The 16,819-nt window shown below is 50.9% G+C and overlaps 1 protein-coding gene and 1 non-coding gene across 14 annotated transcripts in view; both read left to right on the top strand.

Annotated features, from left to right (window-relative positions):
- UBAP2L (ubiquitin associated protein 2 like) overlaps positions 1-16,819 on the top strand; it is a 30,839-nt gene that overhangs the window by 9,565 nt on the left and 4,455 nt on the right. For 6 of the 13 annotated variants that reach the window (XM_055791849.1, XM_055791846.1, XM_055791848.1 and 3 more), the window contains exons 9-23: positions 1,557-1,631; positions 5,168-5,220; positions 6,731-6,816; positions 7,278-7,449; positions 8,334-8,535; positions 9,757-10,034; positions 10,294-10,466; positions 11,183-11,372; positions 11,976-12,030; positions 12,478-12,652; positions 12,890-12,962; positions 13,661-13,856; positions 13,963-14,051; positions 14,715-14,768; positions 15,387-15,468. In XM_055791849.1, coding sequence (XP_055647824.1) covers positions 1,557-1,631; positions 5,168-5,220; positions 6,731-6,816; positions 7,278-7,449; positions 8,334-8,535; positions 9,757-10,034; positions 10,294-10,466; positions 11,183-11,372; positions 11,976-12,030; positions 12,478-12,652; positions 12,890-12,962; positions 13,661-13,856; positions 13,963-14,051; positions 14,715-14,768; positions 15,387-15,468 — 1,953 coding nt within the window. The remainder of the gene's footprint in view (positions 1-1,556; positions 1,632-5,167; positions 5,221-6,730; positions 6,817-7,277; positions 7,450-8,333; positions 8,536-9,756; positions 10,035-10,293; positions 10,467-11,182; positions 11,373-11,975; positions 12,031-12,477; positions 12,653-12,889; positions 12,963-13,660; positions 13,857-13,962; positions 14,052-14,714; positions 14,769-15,386; positions 15,469-16,819) is intronic. The other 7 variants (XM_055791854.1, XM_055791852.1, XM_055791853.1 and 4 more) reach the window with 2 other exon arrangements.
- LOC114011869 (small nucleolar RNA SNORA58) lies at positions 15,157-15,292 on the top strand. The gene has a single exon (XR_003553988.1). It is a non-coding gene; the product is annotated as a small nucleolar RNA SNORA58 (small nucleolar RNA).

The raw sequence follows: 16,819 nt of genomic DNA, 5'->3' as shown, positions 1-16,819 counted from the left end.
GTTACACTCGGGAGGTTTTGCTCTTTAGGGATGGAGGAACAGGTTGTTGGTTCGGAGGTGGGTTTCAGTTTACACCCAGAGGTGCCTTTGCATCTGTTGGGGTAACCACGTTGGGAGCTGGGTGATTGTTCTGGTGTGAGCTTGTGCGTGCCGTTGCCCAACAGAGGCACAGGAACACTTGCCTCCATTTGTTTTCCAATAGAAACCATGCTGCCTCTTTGGAAAAATCTTTTTTTTTTTTTTTTTTATCAACCTTAGTGTGACAAACACATACGAGTTCTCCTGATATTTGGTGCATCCTTCAGAGGATATTACTCAGAGTTCAGATATCTTGCTCTTGATTTCGGTACGGGGAGCATTCTCTTTCATGGTCATCATGCTCAAACTGCTGTAACTTCCCTGTTGGAAGCAAACTTTTCTTCACTGGGTGGTTTGCGAACGCCGATCTGCCCTTGCACATTCTCTTGCAGTGGAAAAATGGTCCTTTTTTTTTTTTTTTTTTGTTTCAAGTATGCACACTATTGTAAGACACAAGTGAGCTCAGATTTTGCAGTATTAACTGGCCAGAGTTGCAAGGGACAGTCCTTAATCGTAAGTAGTCTATTTGTGTGGGTTTTTAAAGAGTGGTTGTTTGGGTTTTTTAGTTTTTTGTGTGGTTTTTTTTTTTTAATGGAGCCATCTTGCACCACTGTGAAGCCAAACTATTTTTCCATGATTTTTGAACATTCAAGTAAATACCATGTCTTGGTTATAAGAAGCGTTCACAACCCTATTAATGACACTTGAGGCTACTTCCATGTTTCTTGTAGTTGCTGGAAAACTGATAGCTTTGGAAAAAGAGAATCAAAGCACTGTAAACTGTGATGCCTTTTACTACACGTTGTTAGTGTAGGGTTTGGGTTTTTTTGTTGGTTTGTGTCTTGGTGGTTTTTGTTTGTTTGGGGTTGGTTTTTTGGTGGTGGTTTGGTTTTGGTTTTTTTCCAGAAAATGGAGAGCTATTTTGAAAGGCCAAAAAAAAAAAAAAAGCATGGTTTTATAAAACACTAGCAGATTGAGTGATCATCTTCTTGCTGACTGAGAAACGGGAGTTTTAAATACCGGAGGGAGTAGTGTAGGCATGTGTTAAGGGCAATGGGTACATTTGTCTCTGGAGGAAAAAGGGATGGGAGTGGATGAGCTCTGTGTGCTGGAAGTTTAACTGTCTATCTGAACAGGCTGCTGTGGGTTGTTTTTTTTTTCCTCTCCTGTGTTGTGGAATTGTGGAACAAAGTGGGTCAGAGCGTGGTTGGGGGGGAAATTGAAGATTTTTCTGATGGAAAAACGCAGATTTGCTCTAGTGCAACAACGCAGCTGTGAAGTTTATTGTACAACTATGCTGTTCACCTGTCGTGCGTGGTCGTTTTGTTCCCGTTTTAGTAGCCGCAGGCATCTCTTTAAATTACCAATATCCACAGGTACAATGTGACTGGTGTTCATGGGGGCAATGAAACTCACCTTCGGTTCTTTAAGTCAAAAATTTCACTGGTTGTCTTTCTTTTCTTTTTTTTTTGTTTCAGGACTTGATTTCATTGGGGGTGAGGGGTCAAATTATCCCCGAAAATTTGACACTGCTCCTGGTACGATTCATCCAGGTGCACTAACTGCCCCGGATACCTTTACTTTATAGCTTTTTTTAAAAAAACCAACCTGAAATATCTGTGGATATGTCATTCTTCTTTTCTCTTTAATTTGTTCATTGTAATGAATATTTGACGTTTGTTCTGACTGTGCTTTTACTAATGCTGACACTTTGTGAATGGGGAGAGGTTAAGCCAAATTCTTGCGGATTATATAAATTTAAACTTCAGCCGCTGCTTCTCCATACCCGGAGCAGCTCTGTGTCCACAGCACTGATGACAGAGTATCCCACCCAAGGGGAGGAGGAGGTGTGAGGCAGCTGAGTCGCGTTCTGCTTGTCTCGCACCCGGAAAGCTGTGTCTTGCCGTTGTCCCCCTGCCATTTCCTTGACGTGGTGCTTTGCTTCTGCGGCCGCCGCTTTGCTGGCCTCCCCGCCGCGTTTCTGCTTAGGGTCAAAACGCTGCTGCAAGGGGAGTTGGTCTGGGTGAACTATCTCAGCGCTTTGCCCCTGCTGATGGCCGCCTCTGGGCGAGCGAGGCGCTCGGCGGCTGCTTTGGGGTGCTCTTGCTGCCTAGCTGCTCCTCTTGGCCTGAGCAGACCTGCCCTGCAGTTGAAGATGACGATGGATTTGGAGATGACCGGGATGCCTGATGGCAAAGCTGTGCCTGGCCACTTTATTTTTTTTGTTTTTACACTCTGATGCCTCATGAAGCCAGAAGGCACCCATGAGATTATCCAGTTTGCTTTTTATGCCTACCGAATCCCATCGGTGTCTGTAAACGAGGCCGAAATCACATTTAATGTCTCTTCCATCTAACCTGAGGTCTGGAAGTCAAAGTTAAGGGCCCTTCTGGAAGAATTTGCCACTTTTCTCTGGAAAGTCAGGACAGGAGGGGGAGTGTTGGCACTCTAGAGCCTCTTTTGCAGGGGCCCAGAGGCTGGCGTGCTTGGAGCGCTGCTCTTGCTTTGCAGCGTCTCCTGGTTCCCACCTCTGGGTTAATTTTTAACTCCTACAGGCAGCACAAAGCCATCTGCTGCAGCGCTGCCATTGTGGTTTTGCCACACTTTGCTCGTGTTTGGATTTACATTCCTTTGAGGTGCAGGGGGGGGGGTTGGCTCTGTCACCCTTGCAGACTGGGGGATGAGCATGTGTCCACTCATTGAGATAGTGGCAGGACCACCTGGTGGGCTGCGGGAGGAGCAAGCTCGTTGCTCGTCTCCCAATTTAAAATGAAGAAATAGTGTATTTTTGGGGGTGGGAGAGCCCTTGGAGACACAATGGGATTGTTTTTTTTTACTTCAGCACATTCATATTTGCAAATGCCTGTTGACCTCAAATTTTATTTTTTCCCCTTTTCCTGGTTAGAGAAGCTTAAAGACCAGCAGCTCTTTGAAGGGCTTTCTTAAAGCAGCGGAGGGATTGCCGATCAGAAGACAACACTTCCGAAATGGTGTTAAAGTGTCAGGGCATTGCTTCCGTTCCAGCTTTCCCTTTTGTAAGAGCTTGATGGAGAGCAAGACGCTCTGTTTCTTTCAAGAAACTGACTGAGCTGTGCTGGTTGGGAAGCTTTCCGGAGCATTTCTGCTGAACGCCCAGTTGTACATTGCAGGGCTTCAGTTTTCCATCTGTCTCTTCATGTGCAAGGAGCACAAGCCGTGCTGTGAATAGGTGTCCGGTCCTTGAGAAGCAGCAGGCTTGCCGGGAAAGCTCCATCAATGGCTGCTCTTCATCTGCAGGATTTTCCTTCTGCTTTCTGTGCTGGTTTGCTTTTCTACTCACTTCTCCGAAGTGAGCGAGACTAAGAGAGCCCTGTGCCATGTTCCTACATGCACAAACTCTTCTTGGGGCAAATCTGGCTTCCTGCTCTCCCCTGCCAACTGCAGCTGACCCAGGTACCTCCAGTTCCCACTTCACCTCCTGGCTAAGGGTCGAGCTGGTAGGATCTTTCTGGGCCGTAAAAATCTGGAAAGGAGTCTTCCTGCTGCTGATACCGCTGTGAGGGCACAAAAAAGAATCTAAGGAATGGTGGAATCTGGGTTTTCAAACCCCAGATGTGTTTTGCATTGGATGTGTTGAACTCCTCCAGATGCTTCTAGCTGGGGAGAAAGGGTTAATGTGCCTTGAGACTCCTGGCACTCAAGGATTCTGTGCTGTATTAATAATTGGAATAGTAAACCAAACCAAAAAAAAAAAAAAATCCAGGAAGGCTTCTTGAATTGGCTCAAATTGTCAAGAAAAACGAAACAGCCAGCAAAACAACAATGCAAAAAGCATAATTCACTGATCATACACTGATTTCATGCACTAAATACCCCACTTCTAGCCAAGCAGTTGTTTGGATGTTTTCGCTTCATAATTTAAAGTATATATGGGAAGGTCCGTTGTGTTCTTCCCACCGAAATCTCAGTGAGCCTGATTGTGTCCTGCAGAAGAATTCGCAATGTTCTTGTTGCCCACGTGCTCTGTTTTTGTGCTGTAAAAGGCTTTCAGCTTATAAAAGGACTGATGCCAACTTGTTCCGTCCTTATAAATGTCTCCGGGATTAACCCTGTTGGCCGTGTCGGGTTTGTCGATGGGGTTTGCACGGGCTGAAAACAAGTTGTGCAAAATGGGGCTGGTTTTACACTCGGAGGTTTTGGGATTGTAAAATGCTCCTGCTATCCTCCCACACCAAATTTTAAGTTGTCTAATGGATTTGGAAGTTGCCATGTAATATTCAAAGTACCAAGGTTAAAATGTGATGGATGTGAGGGACGGAACAAGTTGAAGATGTGGCCAGGGAAAACTTATCTCTTACTTTTTTTTTTTTTTTGTGGTAAACTTTGCTCTCACAAACTGTGCTGGACCGCAGCTGAAATCTTGTGCTTTTCTCCCTCATGTTTTATGCTACTCGCTTCAAGCATCTCTCTGAAATTGGTCACGGAAAATGCAGGAATTGCTTAGTCCCTTAAGTTTTCCTTTGATTCTCATTTGCCTGTGCACAGGAGGTCCTGGTGCCGTGAGGTTTCAGCATTTTGGGGGTGGGGGGGAGACGAACCACGTGAATGGTTCCGTTGTCCCGGGTTTTACAGAAACGTAAGGTTTAACCGGGTGGTGAGGTCCTGCACGTGAGCTGGCAGGAGGCCTGCGGAGGAGGTGCTCTGTCTGAGCTGCTGGGGTAACACAAACTGCTCGTCACTGCGGGAAACGTGCAGCTACTGCAATACGAGGTGAAAATCAGGAAAATGGCACAAGGAGTCTGTCGGGGCTGATGCCAGGGCTTCCTCGCCAAGCTCAGCTTCCCTGTTTGGTGTCGGGGTGTGTGCGTTGCCCTAGCTGCCAGCCCAGCGTTCCCTCTCTTTCAGCCTAGCCTGCCCGAGCAAGGCGGAGGCGATCCCATCACGGTACCTTGCCCCAGGAGTTGTGGGTTGGGGTCCAACTGCTTTAACTTGTCTGGTTGGCAAATAAAAACCCTCTCGGCTGCTTGCAAAGCTCCCCAGTGCTTCCCTGGCTCTTGGAGGCAGAGCTTTGATGCACACGTAACTTTTCTACCTGTTGTTATCCTTGTAGGTGCGTGGAGGGCAGCGACGGAAGAATGGGGCACGGAGGACTGGAATGAAGATGTAGGTACTCTCCAAACCCCTCTCCTCCCTGCGTCTGCTGGTGCTGTCCGGTTTGTACCCATGCGGCTACGAGAGGCGCACAAAGCCCATCCATCCTTCCCAAACTATGGGTATAGCCCAAGCCAGGCTCCCAATTCCAGGAGCTATGATGAATAAGTAAAAACCACTGCTCCTAAATTACGTGTGTAGTAGAGCTTGCAATAGGAGCCCAGGACAGGAAGGGATCTCCCAGGGCATCGAGTCTGGTCCTCTCATTTCCTACAGCTGCCTTACGGAATTCTACCATAAACTGAAAGACTTCTTCCTGACTCCACACACGGTTCTTGCTCTGCTCCCGCAGTGGAGTGGCAGTTGGGGGAGGTTTGCCTCTGGGACATGCCACACGCCGTGGAGGAGGTGGCAGCAGTTTTGTGCGTGTGTCGCATCCCTGTTCACACACACGCACATCTGCTGGGCCTTGTGATCTGGATTGAACAGAAGCTCTTGGCTTTACCTTCGGACTTGCTCGATGGCATGTCTTCCTCCTCTTGTTCTCTACCCAGCGTTTCCTCCAGGGGAGAATGGACGCTCTTCTCACCTGCTTTTAATGCCTCAGTATCAGTTTCTTCTGAAATGGGCTTCAGTCCCTCTCTGAATCAAGGCTGAACTTCTGTTCTTGCAGGTGCTCGCAGGGTTGGGCTTCTTCAGTGCCATTAGTCTTGCATGCTCATTTTTGCTAAGCCTACAGATGGGGCACGAAGGGAGAGCTCTTGCTTCCCAAGCACTGTCTGAAGGAAGCGCTCCTGCCGTGTTTGGGGCCACAAGCAGCTTCTCTGTCTGTTCGGTCAGGGCTCTGCTTGAAGAGAGCCTTTGACAGCCTTTCCTGCCTTCAGTCGGTGTGATACGCTCCCCAGGGCTCCTGATTTTGTTTTTAAACTCTTGCAGCTTAGTTGCCGGCGGCTGCTCAGTGTGTTCATATTCAGATACGTTCTGGGCTAAACCACAGGTGGTCATTAAATCTCCCCTTCATTCATTTTTGAGCGATGTTATTTTCCCTTCTGTAGTTGAAGTAGGTCTGTTGGTCTCCAGTCAGATCATCCAGGTGAGGCCAGGATTGTTGGAAACTTAACTGTGGGTCTGAAGTTTTTTGGTTTTTTTATTTGACTTCTCTAGCAATGGTTGCACCTACCTGTGCAGTGGGTTTTGCAGATCGGTGCTGCGTAACATCAGTTCAGAGCGTTTGTCTCGGACCCCAGCAGCCCTAGTGGATTTGTGGACTACAGGAGATTTGTAGAAGGATTTGTTGTTTGGGTTTTTTTTTCCATCAGCAGGTGATTTGTGCACTTGCCCGAGAAGAAACAAATTAAACAGAAGGTGATTCTGATGAGAGCCAGTGTTAGAGAAGTTTAGATCTAAATGCTTGAAGTCCTTGAATCTTTCTGTGGCTGTGCAAGCTTCTGCATGCTTTACACGGAGACTCGAGACGCCATTCTCACTTTTGGATTCTTTTTTCCATTTTTGTATCTTTCAGCTGTCTGAGACAAAGATCTTCACCGCCTCCAATGTGTCTTCAGTGCCTCTGCCTGCCGAGAATGTGACAATCACAGCTGGACAGAGGTGACAGCCCATGGCAATGCTGTTTACGTGGGGAAAAGTGGCACACGAGCCCCAGAGCCATTTGCCATCTCAGCCTAAACCTTGCTAGCTAGCTAAAATGCAGCAGCTCTGAATAAGATCAGATGGATTTAAATGGCAAAGTTTAGTTTGGAGTTTCTAGGTCCTAATCCCGGGTTAGAGTTTTCCTAGGCTCTGCTGCAGGTTCTTTCAGATTTTGGGGGCATTTTGCTGGGTTAAATTAATGGGAGATGTGTTTTAAAATAGGAGGCCATGCAGAATCTTGCTTGTTCCCTCTCCTTTTGAGGTGGCTACTGGCAGTTGTGTCAATGTCCTGTAGATTCATTCAATTTGTAAAGTAAAAGGTATAAATTGTGAGGCTGGCAGCAGAACACTGCTGTAGCAGAAGTGAGGGGGGTGGCAGAGCTCGTGTTAACCTCAGTGTGTTTTCTTTCTTTACCCAGAATTGATCTTGCAGTCCTGCTAGGAAAGACTCCCTCTTCTATGGAGAATGAGTCAACAAACCTGGAGTCGTCCCAGGCTCCTTCCCTGGCCCAGCCACTGGTGTTCAGCAATTCCAAGCAGAGTGCTATATCCCAACCTGCCTCTGGTAACTCCTTCTCTCACCACAGCATGGTAAGGGAACACTCGGCTCTGCCAGCACGCGGGGTTTGGCAGGCGTTGGCTTCCCTGGCGTCTTCTGTCTGTGTTTGGGCGACATGGGGAACACAGTTCTGATGCCTGCTCACTTTTTGTGGGTGGCGGAGTCCTCTGCTCAGCCATTGGCCAGTCTGCTCTAAATACGGAGGCCTGAAGTCTGTTGCTTCATTAAAAATTATTGGGATAATTCCTCCCCTGTTGCCCTTGTCAGATTTGCAACACATGCTGCTTTCCTGCTCAGAGGAAAGGAAAAACTCTTGCGGTCCAGGGCTTGCAAACTGACCAGTTTAAGAAGTGGAACTGGTTGGGAGTTTGGTGTGGGATGAAATGCTGGCGTCTCCTGACAGGTGAAGGAAGGAAGCGCTGAATCTGAACCAGGGCTGTACGCCGAGCTGGGCAGGTGCTGCTTTGTGTAACTTCAGCAAAAGAAATAAAGATTGTGCGGCTTCATGGTGATGTAGTTCAGGAAGGATTTTTGAGCCCACCTTAACTGTAAAGCCAAGTTCTCCTGGTGGTGGTTTTGTTTATTTCAGCGCAACGATGTGAATAATTTAGTACATTCTTAAAGATCCTATTAACTTTCTTTGTAAGCCTCCTTGACACTGTGAAATGCCTCAGGTTGGGCAATAGATAAGTGTGCCTGCACTTGCAGGTGATAAATGCTGTGAGACAAGTGCAAGCTCTCCTTGCCAGCGGTGCCTGTGTGCATCTGGAGCTCGAGAGTGTTAAGCTGAGGCACCCAGTGAGCAGCAGCAGGGTACAGCGCGTTCAGGCTTATGTGAAGAGATGTGTGTGTCCTCTGAGCCAAGTTCCAAGCCAAGGGAGATATTGACTTTGTTATTTCATTGCTGAAATTGCAGGTGAGCATGCTGGGGAAAGGGTTTGGAGACGTCGGGGAGGCCAAAGGCAGCAGTACCACAGGTTCCCAGTTCCTGGAGCAGTTCAAGACAGCCCAGGCTCTGGCTCAGCTGGCTGCTCAGCACACCCAGCCTGGTGGGAGCACCACCGCTTCGTCTTGGGACATGGGATCCACTACGCAGACCTCGTCTCTTGTGCAGTATGGTAAGGAAAAGCAGCACAGGTCCCCAAAGCGGACGAGCGTGTTCTCCCAGAGCTGCAGAAACACACTGCGAGCAGCGGTGTGGGGGATTCGGTGGAGGGCCAGGTCACAAGTCCACAACAAGTTCACAGCCGTGTCAGAGAAATCAAAAGAATCGTGGGTGCAAGTTTGTGAGAGTAAAATGCAACAGTGTGTGTGAGTCTTTCCCTGTTCCTTTTATACTTAGAGCAGTTGAATCTGCCCCTTGGTGGTTCCAGCCAGCTTCAGGGCCAGGGATCTGGCATTCCTGAGGGCCCTCACAGCGTGCAGGGCTACTTCTGGTGTAAACCCGTGTAACGGGTCTGAAAGTGGGCACCTCTGGAGAATAGTTCCCAAATACTAACGCTTGTCAGTCTCATCTCGCCGCTGACTTGGTGTTATCTTTTAAAAGAATGCAGTTCTGGTGACTGTTAAATGCCAAGGAGTAACTCTGCCTCTGGGCTGGCATGAGGGAGTCAACAGTGACTGAGAGGCTCCTGCTTTTCAGATGAGATGCTGAGCCCTGCTGCGGTCGAGTACTGGTGCCTTTTCTTTTGGCTTGTTTATTTTATTTCTTGCTATAGGGGGATGGCTCTGGTTCAAATCTAAGCTGAAACAAAATCCAGCCCTGTCCTAGTGACAGTCAGCGTTGGCAGCTCCTGATCTTCTCAGACAAGGAGCCACAGAGGAGAGTCAGAACAGGAGCTGGTTTTTAATAAGCTGCAGTTAAGGCTTAGGTGAAGGAGGAGGGTGGTGCAGTTGTGCAAAGACCTGAGGGTGGGCAGTGCTGCTTGGAGGATACCCAGTGCCTGCAGGGGGAAGAGCAGGCAGTGAAGTGCAGCAGTGTTGGCAGCGAGCAAGAGGGAAGCAGTGTCTCTGCCGTGCAGTGCCCCCACACAAGGGACTCTGAAGTCCAGCTTTTCTTGGAGGATGGAGGACTGGTGCTGTGCAGACTCACTCAGTCCCTTAGAGGCGTTGGAAGGAGCTGAGGGGAGAAGGGCTTAAAGGGCTCGGCAGTAACAGTGGTAAGAACGCGGAGCTGGGAATGGAGGTGCTGATGTTCTCTGCGCCCTGATTTTAACAGGCTCCAGGAGGAGTCATAGTGTGAAATGATTTTCTTTTTCTCGATGCTGCCAAGTGTCAGAACTTGACTTAGTTTTTTAAGGAAACAAATCCTGCTAACTCAACTCTTTCTCCCCCGGTAGATCTCAAGAATCCAACAGACTCTTCGGTGCATAGTCCCTTCACCAAGCGTCAAGCCTTCACGTCAACTTCGACCATGATAGAAGTGTTCATGCAGGAGAAGCAGCCTGTGGTGACCGCCTCCACAACCATGCCGGCACCCCCTTCCTCACCGCTGCCCAGCAAAACCAATCCTGTTCCCCAGATGTCCCCAGGGTCCTCGGACAACCAGTCCTCCAGTCCCCAGCCAGCACAGCAGAAGCTGAAGCAGCAAAAGAAAAAAGCATCGTTAACATCAAAGGTGCGGAAGGAGTCGGTGTGGCAGAGCTGTAGAAAAATCCATTTGGGCTGGGGAGGGAAGGGCTGGGCTTGGCCTTCCTGCAGTTAGCGTTGGGTGGGCTTGAGGGTGGCAGAGAAAACACGCCTGCCTGGGTGGGACAGTGTCATTCAGAGGATGCGAGCCTGGAAATCCCATCGTGTGCTGGGCAACGCGGATACTGAAGTAGTTTTCTGCCCGATGGAGGGAGCGCCTGACCCTTTCTGTTGTTCCTCCTTGGCAGATCCCTGCGCTCGCGGTGGAGATGCCTGGCTCGGCGGATATCTCAGGGCTAAACCTGCAGTTCGGGGCGTTACAGTTTGGTTCGGAGCCTGTTCTCGCCGAGTACGAATCGACGCCCACAACGAGCGCTGCCGTTAGCCAACCTCAAAGCAGCCTGTACACCAGCACGGCTAGGTGAGGACGCGGCGCTGGGAAGGGGGTGGCTAGCGAGCTTTGGGAGGCAGCTGGTCCCGGGGACTGAAGTTAGGCTGCATACTAGTAGACCCTTTCTGACTCTGCCGTGGTCACAAAGGGGGGACAACGTATGCGACAGCAAAGCGTAAGTTTTGCAGACTGGTTCAGGCAGCTCCGTGCCTGACTGGCCTGTGGCACTTACACAGAAAACAGATGTTCCCTGCTGCCGTGAAACTGTGTTGCTGGAAACACAGGAGGGGAGTTGCCAGCGCAACTCCTCCTTGTCCCTGGTGATGGGATTCCATGTGCTCTGTTCCGCTTTTCACTTGGCGAACAGGGATGCAGTGGAGCAGGCACTTCTGTGGCGATGATGCCTCGCCAAAGCGAAGCGCCTCTGTCGTCTTTTGGGCTGACCCTTAGCATCTGGCTGGTCCCTTGAGTGCTGGGACCTGGGTGGTGGGTGGCAGTTTGTGAGGTGTCACCTAGAGCACCGCAGTGTGTGAGGGAAGGCTGCAGCTTGGTGCCAGCATCCTCCTGCGCTTGGGTTAGCCCTTGTCTGCGTACGTTTCTCTGCTTGGTTTGCTTTGGGTGGTGCTTTGATGCTGATGCTTGGGACTCTGGAAGTGTAGAGCCTACAGTCTGGGTCAGCAGCTCACAGCAGGACTGTTTCGGAGGAAAATGTAAAGGCTTTTCCCCTCCATTTCTTCACTTTGTAGTGAATCCTCATCCACAATTTCGTCCAATCAAAGCCAGGAGTCTGGTTACCAGAGCGGCACAATACAGACAGCAACGTTTACCTCCCAGAACAGCGCTCAGGGACCACTGTACGAACAGAGATCCACCCAGACGAGGCGATACCCAAACTCAATCTCGTCCTCGCCCCAGAAAGATCTGACCCAGGCGAAGGTAGGAAAACGGCTTGGTTGGCTCTTTGTGCTGAGTAAGCCTAGCGGCGCTGTCCTGGGGGGAGCAGAGTGGTTGATTAAGTGTTTCTGTGATCCTCCAGCCTCACCCACGTGGCTCATGGGCTTTCGTGAGAGCTTTCTGGCGGCTGCTACCAGAGCCCTTAGTTACGTTACTTACCTGGGGCTGGGCCAGTGGGGTTAACAGCGGTTAAGTTGACGGCGGGCCATGTGTCGTGTCACGCATAATTACCCTGCTGCAGGGTGGCGATCAGGCTAAGGATTTAGTTTTGTCTTAAGGATTTGGTTCTGGCCTGCTGCACACAAGTTCAGTAACATCAGTTTTGGCTAACGAGCTTGGGTTGAGGGTGCTGAGCTCGCCTAACCACCAGCAGCAGAGAAACCTCTTGGACCGCTTGCTCAAATAAGCGCTCGAGGGTCACGCTGGCACTGGGCTAGTTGAGCTCAAGACTGACCCCGGTGCCGTCTGGTGACACGGGGCCTTTTTCACAACTCGGGAGGGAGTGTGGGAGGAGGCTGATGCTAGATCCGCCTCTGGAAACGAGCAGCTGCAATGCCCAGTATTCTTTTTTTATTTCTTCCTCAGAATGGTTTCAGTTCTGTACAACCCACGCCATTACAAACCGCGCAGGCTGTTGAAGGTAAGAAAGAGTCTGTCAGTGCGGTGGGTGTCCCGAGTCTCTTGTAACTGTTCATATTCTTCCCTTTGGATGAAAAGCTTTATCTGTGCTTTCCCTGCTGGACTAATTGCTGCCATTCAGATTATTTGCTTGCCTCGAAATGTTCAGCTTTCTGCTGATGGATCTTTGATGAGTCACTCCCTGATGACATTAATTTACTGTGACTTGTTTGTAAAAGGCACCTCATCTGTAGGTCTTAAAGCTCTTTACAGAGCCGGTGGTGGTGGTGGGGTAAAGTGAGGCACAGAACACAATCGCGCTGTGTCACAAGCATGTAACTGGTTGGTAGCGGTGAGGGAAGCCTCAGATCTCCCTGCTCCTCTAGCTGAGCCTTTGCTGATCCTCGCCACTGAGTTGCCCTCCAGGAGCTGGTGGTAGCCGCCCCTCACCCAAAGCTTTTGTTTGCAGGTGCTACAGGCCCCGCAGTGAAATCAGATTCCCCCTCTGCTCCCAGTATCGCGCCTCTCAACGACGGGGTGTCTGCATCGTCCTTGCTGACGACAGCCAGCCAACACTCGACAGCTCTGAGCAGCCTGAGCCACAGCGAGGAACTCCCCAGTACAACCACCGCCCAGCTCAGCAGGTGAGCAAGCGTGGGGGGTGGGTTTCTAGAGCAGCAGAGCTAGGAGGGATCTACAGTAACCACCAAAGCCTGTCACAGGCGGTGAGGAAGACTCATCCCACCTGAGTAGACGGGGAATGGGATCTGGAATGGAATTGGTAGCCTGGTACCAATTCCTGGTAGAAATAATAGAAATTCCTGGTAGCCTGATGCTACCAGGGGTGACTCTCTAACCACCTTTTATTCCTCCTTCCGCAGTACGTTACCCACCCAGCAGAACAGTCTGTCCTCATCCACATCCTCTGGGCGAACATCAACTTCAACTCTTCTGGTGAGTCTGGGTGCGCGTCGTCGCGCTGTGTGCCCCAATTCCTGCTCGGCTTGGAGAGCTCTGCCAGTGTGCCTGACCTGGGGTGCGTGGTCAGCGGGGTCTGCAGCTGTGACAGGAGCTGCCAGGTTGTCCTGCTGGAGTTCGGATGTTGTGTGGAGAGAGAGGACAGGGGGTTATGTTGGAATACCATCCGTGCAGCTCTGGCTCGAGGCTTTTGATGCCCTGCCTGTTTCGGACCTAGCAGCGGCTTCTTTCGAACCTGTAGCAGCTCTTGCTGAGTTGCAACCAGATGTGGGAGCAAACTGGTAGCTGATGGAGTGTCACTTTTCAAACGTGTGTACTGCCGGAGCTCCTGCAGCACGGAGTCACGGGGTATTGGCTTCTGCAGCAGAATAAATCTCCCCGCCGCAAATGCGGCATTCAGCCCCGCTTCTCCCAGCAGACAGACATGTTGGGACACAGCCGCGCAAGAGGCTTGGAAGCATTAGGAATTGGCTGCTCTCAGGACTCTGGACCTCAGCCAGATGCAAAGCAGGTTTCTTTGTAGCCTGCAGCAGCCGAGTTCATTGCAGGCTCTCAGGAGCATCCGGGTGGAGGCAGAGCCACACAAGATTTTGCCTAGACAGCGTCCCGCAGTTTTTCTGCACTGGGTTACGTTTGCCTGCTCCCCTAACTCTCTTCCTTTCCTCCTTCCCTAGCACACAAGCGTGGAGAGTGAAGCCAGCCTCCATTCTTCTGCTAGCACTTTCTCCACCTCCTCCAGCACAGTGTCAGCCGCCCCGCCAGTTGTCAGCGTTTCATCCAGTCTCAGCAGTGTCAGCAGCCTGGGCCTCAGCCTCAGCAGTAATTCCACGGTGACGGCCTCGACTCGCAGCTCCGTTGCGACAACATCAGGTATTTTCCCTGGTCCTGCTAAATAGGAGGAGGGTGTAGGGGCTAAGAGGCAGTGTGCTGCTGTTTGCTTCACTGTGGAACTTTTCCTTTCTCTGCCTTTTTTCAGGAAAAGCCCCTCCCAATCTCCCTCCTGGAGTCCCACCGTTGTTGCCTAATCCGTACATCATGGCTCCAGGGTTGCTACATGCGTATCCGGTGAGTGGGCTGACCAGCTCTTTGCAGTTATCATGCCACGGGATCCCTCCTAGCTGGCAGGGAGGGATGTCATGTAGCGGAGAAACCAAAACCTGCAACATAAGCCCAGTGGGACTGCCTTGGATGGGAGGAGTTTGGACCTGCTGTTTTCCATAAAACAGCAGCAGACAAAATCCATGTGCCCGTGGGAGTAAATGTCTGTAATTCTGGGCACCCCAGAGCAGACTCTGCCTGTTCTCTGCAGGCACCCCCACCCCCCAGCCTCTGGGGCTCATGAAAGCGTAGAGCTGTATCGGCAGCGCGGTATGGCAAAGGCCGAGTAGTCAGAACAAGGGTGGCGATGGCCACCGAGTCTAGCGGTGTGTCGCGGCCCTCTTCTGAAGGTGAGGACGAATGTTTGGTGTTGGAATAATTTCTAGAGGAAAACTACTGAGTGCCTTTGTGGTCCAGAGCAGGTGCTAGGCATCGGTGCTTGCTTCATTTGAGCAGCTCATAAAACCACTCTTGGCAGTGTCAGTCTTGGGGTAGTGAGTGATGGCTGCTTGCTCCTAGGTAATTGTTTAGCCACTGATTGTTTCTGCCTTTGTCTCACACTTATCTAAACGTTTATAAGTGTCTTTATCTGGTCTGTGTCCCTCACATCATCTCCTGCTCTTTTTCTAGCCACAGGTGTATGGATATGATGACTTGCAAATGCTCCAGACGAGATTCCCGTTGGTGAGTACTGAAAACTGACGAGCTCCTCGCTGATGCTGCGGGCTTTGGGCAGACGGAGGGGGCAGGCTGGGAAGTGGTCCAGAAGAGCTGGGAAAATAGGATGCTAAGGGGATGTGCCTCTCTGTGGCAGCAGCCAGGAGTTCATCAGCTGCTCCTTGGAGTTAAGAGTTAATTATTCAGACAGCGGTATCGATGGTGGGGCTGGGGAAACGTGAGAGCTGCGGCAGGCAGAGCTCTTTCGCCGGGCACTGGTGTGATGAGCCGTTGTAGATATTTGCCTCTCATCCTTGCAAGAGGCAGCGACTACTTACTTTTATGACAATGGGGTTTATTTAGCAACAGGACATTCTGTGGTAGAGCAGAGGGGGAAGCCCAGGCAGCGTAAGGACTGCATACCAGTAGACCTTATCTGGTTCTTCTAATAGCCAGACAAGGGGGATGGTGCATGCTACAAAAACCTGGGGTTGCTGTACACTGCGATCAGCCTCCGTGTGGCTGATGGAACTGCAATACTCCCAACATATCTAGCGGCTGCAGTCCAAAATTCCTCTTTTCCGAAAGATACTGCTTTACATCTTTGGACAGAGCTCATAAAACTTTTTTGGGTTTATCCCTCAGGATTACTACAGCATCCCATTCCCTACGCCCACCACCCCACTGACTGGAAGAGATGGCAGCCTGAGCAGCAATCCGTACTCTGGTAGGGAAAAAACATCGTGTATCCCGTCGTGTGTTTGCGCTGCTGCTTACAACTAGTAAGGTGTAACTAGTATAACTAGTTGCTTGTGCCGTCGTCCGCTGGAGTTGTGCCTGCACCTGGTGTGGAGCATGCTTCTCAGCAGCTAAATTCTTCCTGTTGATCATCTGGTTGTGTCGAGGCGTGTTACCCGGAGGAGGTGGACAAGGAAAGGGAGCAAGGACAGGCTGAAAGAATCTATGAGGTGTAAAACTGGGGAACTGCTTTTCAGGTCGTGGTGAGGCAGGGGTTAAGCAGTGCTGCTCAAGCACTTAAGGTAAAAATACAAATAAACACAATCTGGGGAAATGAGGGGGTTTGTCTCATGGAGAAAGCAAACTGGGCATTTAGGACCTGTCAGATTCGAATGTGATGCCCGCTGGGCGGCTGATCTCGCACTGAAGTTGGTAGGTGCCTTTATTCACGCTGCGGATTCACAGCGGGCAGCAGTTGTGCAGAACTTTCACATGTTTTAGGAATTGTCACACTTTGCAGATCACTCTTTTTTCCAGCACCGCTTCCCCCCTGCTTCAGCAGGAGCCTGTTTGTGCACAAGTGCTTTTGCCCGGCGTGCTGAGGCTGAAATCCCAGCTCAGAGCGCAGGCACTGCTGCCTGCATAATTTGCCAAGTTGGCACTGGTGGTAATTAACGTCTGTGGCTATCCTGGACTCGCTTGTGAGCTGGGGCAGCACTGAGAATTTCACTGGCTTACTGTGAGAGCTCTGAATAGGGGGAGTGTTTACATGGAAGAGCCGAGCAGGTGCTCGTGAAGAGCAGCAAAGGGAGCTTCCCCGAGCCCTGCAGCCAGGCCCTGGTGCAGTGCCCAGACTGGGAAGGGAGGAAGCGATATTTCCCAGTTTTGTGATATTATTTCCCAGTTTTGCGGGCTGCTGAGCCTCTGCGGCAGTTTTTGATTTAGCGCCACCAGCAAGAGAGAGGGAGGCATGAGCCCTGCTGTAAAAAGGGGCCATTCACACATCCTCACCTGGAAGATACTTGACTCTCCTCTTCAATGAGGAGCTGTTTGCCCATGGGACAGGACCCCCCTGGCTGCTGCCCTGGCCTCGGGTCTGGCTCTGGAGGGAGGGGGGTTGGGACAGGACCCCCCTGGCCTCTGGTCTGGCTCTGGAGGGAGGGGGGTTGGGACAGGACCCCCCGGCCGCTGCCCTGGCCTCGGGTCTGGCTCTGGAGGGAGTGGGGTTGAGTTCAGACCTGCTGCTGATGCAGGAGGAGGCTCAGGGAGGTGGCAGGCTGACTGGCAGGCAGTGCAGCGCTGTAGCTTAGGCTGCTGTGGGTTTCCCTGCCCTGCTGAAG

The sequence above is a fragment of the Falco peregrinus genome, chromosome 19 (genome assembly GCF_023634155.1).
Source record: "Falco peregrinus isolate bFalPer1 chromosome 19, bFalPer1.pri, whole genome shotgun sequence".
Taxonomy (NCBI): domain Eukaryota; kingdom Metazoa; phylum Chordata; class Aves; order Falconiformes; family Falconidae; genus Falco; species Falco peregrinus.
The sequence above is the reverse complement of the archived record's forward strand: the minus strand, read 5'-3'. Positions and strand labels throughout refer to the sequence as shown.